General features: G+C 54.5%; 1 protein-coding gene across 1 annotated transcript; it reads right to left on the reverse strand.

The window, feature by feature from the left end:
* Positions 1-4,760: 4,760 nt before the first annotated feature.
* On the reverse strand, positions 4,761-5,714 carry CNFN (cornifelin). Its single transcript, XM_059381996.1, has 3 exons — positions 5,517-5,714; positions 5,025-5,161; positions 4,761-4,936 (listed from the first exon to the last, which is right to left on the reverse strand). The coding sequence occupies exons 1-3, from the start codon at positions 5,623-5,625 to the stop codon at positions 4,847-4,849; spliced, it is 336 nt and encodes a 111-aa protein (XP_059237979.1). The 5' UTR covers positions 5,626-5,714; the 3' UTR covers positions 4,761-4,846.
* Between the last annotated feature and the right edge of the window lie 5,816 nt (positions 5,715-11,530).

An 11,530-nucleotide genomic window follows, 5' to 3' on the forward strand; every position in this document is an offset into this window, starting at 1 on the left:
AGCTGGGGATGCCGCCCAGGGTGGTGTGTGTGAGTGTGTGTGTGTGTGTGTGTGTGTGTGTGTGTATGCACGCACGTGCGCTTTCTTTCCAGTCGTTGCTGCCTTGAAGATGTGGGGGTTCTTCCTAGGGGCTGCTCCCTGACAGCACAGCCACCACCTTGGACTTTGGAGCTTCTGGTGGGCCCTCTTGAGGGCCACCCCCATCCTAGCCTTCTTGAACTTGGGACTCCTTTTTGCAAGACTCCATCTGCCAGCTGCGTGTTTGGACCTTGTGGAGCTAGGCCCTGTGCCTCTTCTCTGCTGGGGGTCCCCTTCTATGAGGCTGAAAGAGGGAGGAGCAGTTGAAGCTGCAAATAAAGAATGTGGAGAAGGCTGGTGTCTGAGCGCTGTCTGCATGTAGCGGGGGTGGGGGTGGGGGGGTGTCTTGTTCTCTGAACAGCACCCAAGTGTGGATAAATCCAGTCGGTGTGCTTACCTTGGCCCCTCGGAGCCCCGTGGCTTGGCCTGGCTCCACTCTGTGTCTCCTAACTGGGGTGGGAAACTATTCTGCTAGTCCCTAGAAAGGGCGGTCCTGGGGGAGGTGACCTCTGGCCTTTCCTCAAATCCCTGTGGCAGGGAGACCCTCCTTTCCTTAGGAGGGAAAACAGATTCTCTAGGTCTGGGGTTTGGGTTTTATTCTGGCCTCTGACAGAAGAGTGGAGGCAGACAGACGAAGATCCCACAACTCTGGATTCCTCGAATCCAAGAAGGCTCTCCCGGCCCAAACAGGGAACGTTGCAGCCACCTTCATCTCTTTGCCAGGCCCCTAGGGCAAGCCAGAGTGTGGTGCCAGTGGTGGAAATGGGCCCTCCGTCGGCCTCGTGGGGCTAGGAGGTAAGCACTAAGAGGTAAGCACCATGCCTTCCCGTTCAGCCAGCCCCCGGGGCATAGGCTGGTGGCTTCCTCTGATGGTTAGTCGAAGACACAGCAGAGAGGAGCACTTAGGGGGTGTTTGGGTCTCCAGTGTGGTCCACGAAAATCATCGTATTTTCAGATTTATGGGCAATGGAAGGGATTTTCGGGGATGACTCTGTCCACACAGAAGTTCTGCCCTGATGAGCTGTTGGTAGTGCCTCGCCTCCATGACTTGACTTTGAATTGGTGTCTGCTGAGAACCCATGCTAGGCGGTTCACTTGGCCACATTCCGGCCCAACAACTGGATGAGGGAGGTAACCGGTGGTCCCGTTTTGCAGATGAGAGGACAGGAAAGTTCATAGACATCATTTAGCTGTTGAATGACAGCTGCTGGGTGACTCAAATCCGAATGCCTGACCACCGGGCCCCCTCACTCCCTGAGGAGGGAAGCCCCAGGGAATAAAGGAACTGAGGAGGAGACAAGGTCACAGAAAAAGCAAAAGGGATGTTGTGCAGGTTCTTACTTTGCCCACCTAGCTGAGAGCTGTCCCAGCACAGAGCGGGCACTAGGGAAGGTGTTTGAAGTGACCAGTTTCTTTGGGAGATGAGGCACCATCTCCCCACCAGGCAGCTCACCAGAAGCAGGGCGTGCTGCCTTGTGGAGCCCAGGCCAGTGGCACAGTCATCCTGCACCTCCAGAAAGGAGCTAAGGAGGTTCTTCAAGACTTGCCTGCGTTACCATCAGACCTTTGGTAAGGACCCTTTCATGCCTCCTGCCTGGGACTGTGCCTTCTGGGGCAGAGCATTTGCGCTGTGGCTGTGACTGGGTCCTTTCCCTGGGATGCAGAGCTGCCCTCTCCAGCTCTTGTCCATACTGTGCAGCTGCCCCTGTATGGATACCCTATAGTAACTGTCCTCCCCACCCCAGTTAGCTGGCACCTCCCCCTGCTGCCCATGTACTCAAATGCAAGAGACTCAGGGAGTGTGAGAGAAAGCCTGAACAGGGGAGCATGAAGGCCTGGATTTGGGGGTCTATCTATGGCTATCAGTGCCTACCTAAGGGCTTCAGGGAAGGGGGGGGGGACTACAGCACTCTGGGTAGGGAGTGTTGGATGTTTGGTGTGTCTTTTACTCCTTTCAACATCAATGCTGGGAGGTACAGGTTTGTGCCCCCATTTTACAGATCTGGAAACTAAGTCCCTTGCTCAAGGACTCAGGGCAGATAAACAGGTGAGCCCAGATTCTGATGCAAGCCTGCCTGACAGTCCATTGCCACCTCCACCGATTATGTCTAAAATCACATCCCTTCTCTGTGTCCATGTCTCCCACTTATGATCACTCATCCCCACCAGCAGTGGGCTCAACACTGTTTGAGGTGCTGGGGATTCAGTAGTAAATGAGGTCGCTGCCCTCATGGAGCTGAGAGGCCAGCGGGGAGCCAGATAGTAAATAAGTAAATGATGTGGTATGTATATATATGGCCAAAAAGGGCGATGAAGGAGGGGAAGGGGGCTCAGTACTCTCTATGGAATACAAGGTGGAAGGGAAGGCCTTTCTCTTAAGATGGCATGTGGGCAGAAGAGAAAGAATGAGCCATAGGGACATCAGAGGGAAGAGAATTCCAAGTTGAGGGAACAGCTAGTGCAAAGGCCCTGAGGTGGGAGCACAACTAGCATTTGAGAAACAACTAAGAGACTCCTGTGGTTGGAGTCAGAGGGAATAAGGAGATAAGGTCACAGGGAAAGCAGGAAGCAGATGGTGCAGGTCCTTGGGCCACAGCGAGGACTCCGGCTTGCACTCTGCAGGAAGAGCCACGAGAAGTTTCAGAGCACAGGAGGGATATGACCTAATTCAGGTGTTCAAAGGGGTTTTCTGTGGGAGGAAACTAAGGATGTGGAGATAGGGCAGGGAGCCCAGTGAGGAGCCACTGCATTAGTCTAGGCTGAAGAGGAGGGTGGCTAGAATAAGGTGGGGGTAGCAGAGTAGGGAGAAGAGAGGTTCTGGGTATATTCTGAAAGTAGGACCAACAGAATTTGTTGACAGATTGGGGCGTTGGATAACAAAGTGACTGAGCAGCTGGGAAGATGGGGTTTGCCATTTCCTGAGAAGGGGAGCCTGGGAGGAGCAGGTTTTGGGTAGGGAATCTGGAGTTAGGTTTTATTTTATTTTGAGAGAGAGTGAGAGTACTTGTGGGTTGGGGCGGTAGAGGGAAAGAAAGAATCTTAAGCAGGCTTCATGCCCAGCATGGGCCCGACACAGGGCTTGATCTCACAATCCTGAGATCATGACCTGAATCAAAATCAAGAGTCAGATGCTTAATCAATGAGCCCCCAGGTGTCCCTGGAGTTAGGTTTTTATATTTGAGATGCCTATTAGATATTCCAAGTGAAGATGTCACTGTTGGATCCACAGATGGAGAGAGAGAGAGAATAACAGCAAATAATACAAATAACATATTAGAGTGTTATAATATTATTATACATAATAATATTAACAAGCTTATTAGGCTCACTCTTTGGTCTCTCCATCTGTTTTGCCTCTTGCTAACACAGTAGCCATATGACATATTAGGGATTATCCTCAGAGAGGAAACTGGCTCAGAAGCTTCTTGATTCACTAAGATAACACACAGAAGTGCCTGGGTGGCTCAGCGGGTTAAGCCTCTGCCTTCTGCTCAGGTCATGATCCCAGGGTCCTGAGATTGAGCCCCGCATCGTGCTCTCTGTTTAGTGGGGAGCTTGCTTCCCACCCCCACCCCGCCCCGCCTCCTGCCTCTCTGCCTATTTGTGATCTCTGTCAAATAAATAAATAAAATGTTAAAAAAAAAAAAAGATAAAGCGCCTAGTAAGTGGCAAGAGTCAAGATCAGATCCTAGGTCTGCCCATTTTTTTTTTTAAGATTTTATTTATTATTTATTTGACAGAGATCACAAGTAGGCAGAGAGGCAGGCAGAGAGAGATGGGGGAGCAAGCTCCCTGCTGAGCAGAGAGCCCAATGTGGGGCTTGATCCCAGGATCCTGGGATCATGACCTGAGCCAAAGGCAGAGGCTTTAACCCACTGAGCCACCTAGGCACCCCTAGGTCTGCCCCATTTTGATACCAGATTTTCTTATCTGCTAGTTGCTTTTTTTTTTTTTTTAAAGATTTCATTTATTTATTTGACAGAGAGAGATCACAAGTAGGCAGAGAGGCAGGCAGAGAGAGAGAGAGGAAGAAGCAGGCTCCCCGCTGAGCAGAGAGCCCGATGCGGGACTCGATCCCAAGACCCCGAGATCATGACCAGAGCAGAAGGCAGCAGCTTAACCCACTGAGCCACCCAGGTGCCCCTGCTAGTTGCTTTTGCAATAAAGTGAGCTGGGTGAATTTAAGGATTATTTTTAGCTCCAGGGAGCCTTAAACCTGGCAGTTCTCTGCTTTGGAGACAAAGGACCCTCCCTCCCCGCCCCCTCCTCCACCCCCTGCCCTGCCCCACCCCTCCAAAAAAACTTGTTAGGATTGTGTGTAGGCCAAGAGTCCTTAGGTATTGACTTAGTAGGGGTAGGAGAGGGGCTCTTCTACTTTTTTTTTTTTTTTTTTTTAAAGCATTTTCTGGTTTTGCTGATTTTCAGGATCCCTGCAGAACTTCATTTGGGCAGCTTAAGGGCTTAGTTTAGTGAGGCAGGAGGCTTGCCACTGTCGTACACAGCAGGCTGGGATCAAGGATCTGACTCCTGCATCCTTCCACACCTAGGCATCTTCCCTGTGTCCCCACACCCCTCACCAAACCTCCTTCTCCACCCAGATTCCTTCCCTGGGACAAAAAGAATGTGGGCAGAGTTGGTTTTCAGGTTTTTATTGTGGGTGTATTTCTGGTAGCGGGATAGGGCGGAGGGGCAGGCCCTCCCATGAGAGGGCAGAGAGGACAGAGGGGCCCGGGCGGGACAGGTGGAAAAGGGGGCGCGGGGAGCTTCTTTATTCTCGGATCTTCAATTCCCGCGCCATCTGACAGAGGGCGCAGGGCAAACAAAAGGTGAGGGCCGCCCAGTCGTGCCCAACAGAGCCCTAGAGGGTAGGAGAGAGAGAGAGGTTAGGAGCCCCACCTAGGGTCCCAGGAGGTCCGTCCCCACCCCGGCCCGAGACTCGCACGCACCTGGATATGATAGCGCTCCCGCATGCCGGTGCGCAGGGAGTGCAGGCCTCCGGGCAGGTAGGGCGCGCAGCAGCACTCCCCAAAGTCGTCCGAGATGCGGCAGGCGAGACACAGTGGGGCGAAAGTGCCGCACAGACCTGGGGGCAGGCGCGGGGTAGTCAGAGCTGGTTCCACCGGGTGCCCCGGGCCGGCTCCGCCGTGGGGAGGGGCGAGGGTCCCGGAGGGAATAAAGGGTCCCAGCGGGGGTGGTTTAGGAGCTGCGAGGCAGTGTTTGGAGGGGGAGCTCGGGCCACAACGGGGAAAGTTGAGAGTACAAGGGGGGAGGTTGAGGGTCGCGGGGGAGCTTGGAAGAGGTGAGGTCAGGATCCTAGGGAGTATTGGAGGTGGAGGAAGGGGTGAAGGCAGAGTGTGGGAATTCAGGGTCTGAGGCAGGGAGGGGGCGTAGCGTTGGTGGGGCCGCGCCCCCTCCCAGAAGGAGCCACCTGTACTCACAGACGGGCATGTCGTTGCAGCAGTCCGTGAGTCCTGTGTGCCAGTCACTGAGCTGGGTCTGGTAGCAGCTGCTGGCGCACTGGGGCTGACTGGTCACTGGATAGGACATGGCTGCGAGGGTGGTGGGCCAGGGTCAGTGGGCAGCCCGACAGCCCCTCCCGGATCCCACGTCCCTACCGCCCCTTCCTCTGCCGGGCAGACTGGGCGGGGCCACCAGGCCGCCCACGGAGGGGACACCACTGCACCCCCCCTTCCTTTCAGCCACGTTTAGGCACTGACACCCCAGTCTGTCCCCATCGCCACTGCCTCCTGCGCATCTGGTTGAGTTGTGGGTGGGGAGCTCCTGCAAGTTTGGGGAAGGGTGGGTGCCATTTCCAGGAGGGGCTGAGAGGTGCCGCCGCCTCCTCCACGTCTGGGCCTGGGGTGCTGGGTTCCCTCATTTCCAGGGGTCTTTGGGGTGCAATCAGGCGCCATCTGTCTTCGAAGCCAGGGGTCCCCAGGGGAGGGAAGCCGCCAGGTTCCAGGGACTGGAAGGGTTGCTGGTTCCTCCAGTGATCCCACCTTTGCCTTTCACGTTGTCGTGCATCTCAAACTGCATCTTGCTGGCCCTGAGGAGGTGGCAGCGTTGGGGACGGCAAAGGTGGTGGTGGAGACAGTGGCTGAGTCCAAGGGCTGCGGGATACTGGGGTGGGGGGATGGGCAAGAAGCAGGGGCACGGGGGCTGGGTTCTCAGGGGGAAGGGCCCTGGGGAGAAAGAGGCCAAGTCAGCCTTCCAGCTGGCAGAAACATGGAGTAGGGATGTATGGGGTGAGGGCGAGAAACTCGCCCGTGTCTGTACCACTGCCCGACAGACCCCAGAGGACCTTCCTCATAGCAGAGGTAGAGCTGGAGACAGAGAGCAGGTGAAAGAGAAGGCAGAGTCAGAGACAAGGAGAGACAGAGATCAGAGCCAGTGCCCAATGAGATGCCACCAGTACCACTCACAGCTGTCCAGTGCCTTATCTTCTCTGCAAGCCCATGTCACAGATGGAACACTGAGGCTCAGAGAGGTGAGGAGAAATGCCCCACATCCGATGGCCCAGGCCAAGGGGGTTAGTAGAGGTGGTGCTGGGCCCCAGAACTTCCAAGTTCAACCAGCACCACTGAGGTTGAGAAGGTGGACACAGAGGGCATTGAGAAAGACAGAAATGTCCACTGAGACAGAGAAATGCAAGGAGACAGAGAAGTCAGTGGAGCCGGGTGGGGGGGACCACAGAGCCGAGGGCTGTGGGCAAATGATCCTACCTGCAGGACAGCGATGGTGATGATGCGGACAGGTGTGGGTGAGCTGTGCACTGAGTTCTGCCTCTGGCCAAGAGCTGCTTATATTGGGGCGGGCCACTCAGTCCTGGGCGGGGCTCTGACGGAGGTGCCCAGGGAGCCCAGCCGGTCTGGCTAACCCTCTTCCCCCTACAAGAACTTCCCCTCCCTTGCTGTCCATCTCCCCTCCCCCCTCTTCCCCTCCAGTTCTTGTGGGACCAAGGAAATCAGGGAGGGGGGCAGGGATGCAGAGCTGGGAGGGAAGACGAAAAGGGGAGCAGGCAGAGAGACAGAAGGCTGGAGGAGAGAAGGTAGAAGGGAGGCGTGAGGGGTGCAGCTGGGCCACAGTTCAGAGACAGCAAGAGAGGAAAGGCAGAGAGATGGGGAGGAAATGGGGACACAGAGACAAAAGGGGAGAGGTCCAGGTGGGAGAGAGAGGGGATCAGAGAGATGGAGAGAGACGAAGACATAGAGAGGTGAAGAGAGAGATGCTGAGACAGAGAGGGCCAAAGATCTGGGGAGAAACAGTGAAGAGGAGCCAGATTCAGAAAAGAGACACAGAGGTGGAAAGCGGAGGGGCAGGGAGGTGGAGGAAGGAATGGGGGTGCAGGAGAGTGCAGTGGGGTCCCCCCCCCTGCCTCCCCTGTCCCCTTCAGTGAGGTTCCCACTTCCCTAGAAGAGGGGGCACTGTTCTCCCATTCGGGGCCACCAGGCACATGGGCAGTGTGTTTTGGGGGTGACTCGTGCTGAAACCAAAGTAAATATACACAGTTCACTCCACCTTCAAACTGGGAAGGGAGGAGGGTGGGAACTGAGAAGCTGTGGCTCTGGAAGGAGGTGGATGTGGCTCAGGACTGAGGTGGGGTTGGGGGTGATAACAGAGCAGATGAGGGGGAGGGGGGGGCCTGGACTCCTGAGTTGGAGGGATGAGAGGCTGGCGCTTTATCTGGGCCCCTAACAGAGGAGGGGGAGGGGCTCAGATTCTGGCTGGTGGTGTAGACTCCTGGGTTAGGCTGGGCTGCTCCCCTGAGTGTGCAGTCAGGGGGTTCCTGGGATCTTTGCTGGGCTTCCGAGGGGTGAAAAGAGCTAGGGGCCTGGAAGCCTGAGTCACCAAAGTCTGCCCCCAACAGGCCTGGCAGGGTTGGAAATGACTCAGTGAGGGAAGCAACATTAGAGCCGGGTGGGGTTTCCAGCACGGGTGTCACCCCAAAAATGTAGGAGGCACTGGAAAATTGGGGTGTCACTTGCAGAGAAGATGGTGTCACCCCACTGGGAATGGGTATGGGGTGATGGCAGGTGGTTCACCCTGTCGGCCTGGGATCCCAGCTTTTCCCTTACCTCCTAACCTATCACACAGCAGGACCCAAGCCTTGGTCTCCCAGCACCACCTACATGGCTCGCTATCCTTGTCCCCAGACTGATGAGTGGCACTTGGCATTTTGCTGGTGCATGTCTGTCCCTTGGTCCAGGAGCCTGAACGTCTGGGGAATGTCTTCTTTCCACTTTTGGTCTAGGGTCCCTGTGCCCCCATCTCTGCATCATCACCTCGCCAGCTCTGAATCTCTTTCCTGATCTCTGCCAATCTGTTTCCAAGTTGCTTGGGTTCTCTCACCCCCCCATCTCTGATTCTCCGTTCCCCCAAGCTGTGGGTCTCCTGCCCTCGTCTGGGGGGTCTCTGCCTCCTATCCCCACATCGCCATCTCCAGGCCTCCCTGTGGAGGCAGCCTTAAGGCCCCACCCCTCAGCTGGATGGACCATGGGCTGCAGGTGACTCAGAGTCAGTCATCTCTGAGGACCCTAAGGCTCCCAGGATGACACCCCGACTTGTCCTCAGATTTCCTCTCCCCACTCCGACACAGCCTGGGGCTGCAATTAGACAGAAACTCATGTAGATGAGGAAATCGGGTGGGGAAGCTGTGAGGTGGCTTGCTTAGGGGTGAGGAAGAGGGCAGGAGCAGGAAGAACTCGTGCCTGGGGGCTGACCAGTGGCCATGGTGGTCTCCAGGACTGGCATCCATCCCCTCAGTGGGGTTGCCAGATAAAATATAGGATGCCCAGTTAAATGTGAATTTCAGGTAAACAGTTTGTTTTTGAGATTTTTATTTCTTTCTTTGTCAGAGAGAGGGAGAGAGAGAGAGAGACAGCACAAGGAGGGGGAGAGGCAGGGAGAGGGACAATCAGATTCCCCACTGAGCAGGGAGCAGGATGCGGGACTCGATCCCAGGACCCTGGGATTATGACCTGAGATGAAGGCAGACACCTAACTGACTGACCCACCCAGGTATCCTAACAATTTTTTTTTTTTTTTAGCTTAAGTATGTTCCATGCAATATTTGGGATATACTTATACTAAAAAGGTTATATGTTGTTTATCTGAAATTCACCTTTAACTGGGTGTCCTGTGTTTTTATCTGCTAATTCTAGAACCCTGCCTTTATTTTTTTTATTATTTTTATTTTTTTTTTAAAGATTTTTTAAATTTATAAGTCAGAGAGAGAGCGCGCACAAACATAGGCAGACAGAATGGCAGGCAGAGGCAGAGGGAGAAGCAGGCTCCCTGCCGAGCAAGGAGCCCGATGTGGGACTCGATCCCAGGACGCTGCCCCGAGCCGAAGGCAGCTGCTTAACCAACCGAGCCACCCAGGCGTCTCTAGAACCCTGCCTTTAAAGACAGAAGAGAGGAATCCAAGTCCCTGGCCCATCTTTTTCCAGAACCCAGGATCACAGACCTCCAGCTCTTCCTCCTCAGAACCTGTGAGTTCAGGTCCTGATCCCCATCCTCCTGTCCCCTAAAATCCATGATGGGGGTACCAGTTCCTATTCCCTCAGAACCCAGGAGTTCAGTCTCCCAGCCCCTTTATCTCCAGAATCCAAGCGTCCAGGACAGGTCTGGGTCCAGTTGCCCAATGTGGGTTTCATAAGGCGGGTGGTGCCACCCCTGGCCCTCGTGGAACCGGTCAGGCAGAGCGGACAAGTGAGGTTGCCCCCTCTTCCCATCCTGAGCCTGCTGCTTCCTCGAGGGCCAGCCCAATGATGCTGGGAGCAGAGCAAGAGCTCAGTGGAGTTCTGGGTGGGACTGGGTTTGGGTGTGTTGCGTCTGTGCGTGTGGTGTGTGCGTCTCTCTCTGGGTGCTGTGTGTCTCTATGTGTCCCTATGTGTTCTGGGGTGTGACATGTGAGGGGGTCTTTTCTTTCTTTTTTAAGATTTTATTTATTTGAGAGAAAGAGAGAGCATGAAAGGGGAGAGGTCAGAAGGAAAAGCAGAGTCTCCGCTGAGCAGGGAGCCCTATGCGGGACTTGATCCCAAGACTCCAGGATCATGATCTGAGCCAAAGGTAGTCCCTTAACCAACTGAGCTACCCAGGCTCCCAAGTGAGGGGGTTTTTTATCCGAGGTGCATTTTTTTCCCCTTCCCTACTGTGCATCTGGTTCAGGTGTGGTCAGTTGTCATGGTTCCTTAACTCCAACTGGATTAAGGAAAGAATGATTTATTGAGTAGTAGTCTTGTGTACCTGGGTTCAAATTGTCGCAGCCTCTTCGTGGCTGGGCAAACTTTGGCCAATTACTATGCTTGCCTGGACCTCCCTGTGTCCATCTGCAAAGTGAGTGCTGGCAAATAGGGTGGTTGAGAGGATTCCACGGGTTAGTTCATGAAGGGCTTTGAACTGAGCCTGGCCCTTGGGAACGTTTTGTGATGACAGCGAGGTGCTGTTCTAATTGCTGGAGATATAGTCGAGAACAGACAAAGTCTGCTCATGGTCTTGGCCAGGACTGAGTGCATGCCCTGCCCATGGCTGGGCGTGTAATTGCATACCTGGGGTGTCTGATTTGCATGTGGAATAAGGTATTTCTGTGTGTGTTGTCAGTAAGGGTGATTGTGTGATTGTGTGCTGATGTTTGTGTTTGTGTTTGTAGGTGATCATGCTTGGTGCCCATGATTCTCTGGTTGTGTGGGTGCAAATGAAGATCCCACTAAGCAGGTATTAAGGGCACGTGTTCGCTGTGATCTTGCTTTTTTTTTTTTTTTTTTAGAGAGGGAGAGCGAGAGACAGCATGAGAGCAGGGCTAGGGGCAGAGGAGAGAAGCAGGTCCCCACTGAGTAGGGAGCCCGATGTGATGTGGGGCTCCATCCTAGGACTCTGGGATCATGGCCTGAGCCAAAGGCAGATGCTTAACCGACTGAGCCACCCAGATGTCCTGATCTTGCATTTCTGACTCTGAGATGCCAGGAATGTGTCTGTATATTGTGAGCTGAGAGTGAGAACCCCACTCTCAGCTCCTCCTTTATATGTCCCCCAGGTGACCCTGGGAGGGCGACTCCTCCCAAAACGAGCCTCAGTTTCTCCTCGTCCTCCTCCCAAAATGAGCCTCATTCTTTTCCTCCTCCTCCTTCCTCTTCTTTTTCTTCTCCTCCTTCTTCTTCCCCCCCTCCTCCCCTCCTCCTCCTCCTTCTAACATTTATTTATTTATTTGGTGGGGGGAAGGGGCAGAGGGAGAGGGAGAGAATCTCAAGCCAACTCCCAGCTGAGTGTGGAGCCCATCACAAGTCTTGATCCCAGGATCCCAAGATCATGACTGGAGTTAAAAATCAAGAGTCAGGGGTGCCTGGGTGGCTCAGTGGGTTAAGCCGCTTCCTTCGGCTCAGGTCATGATATCAGAGTCCTGGGATCGAGCCCCACATCTGGCTCTCTGCTCAGCAGGGAGCCTGCTTCCTCC

The sequence above is a fragment of the Mustela nigripes genome, chromosome 17, assembly GCF_022355385.1.
Source record: "Mustela nigripes isolate SB6536 chromosome 17, MUSNIG.SB6536, whole genome shotgun sequence".
NCBI classification, from domain to species: Eukaryota; Metazoa; Chordata; class Mammalia; order Carnivora; family Mustelidae; genus Mustela; species Mustela nigripes.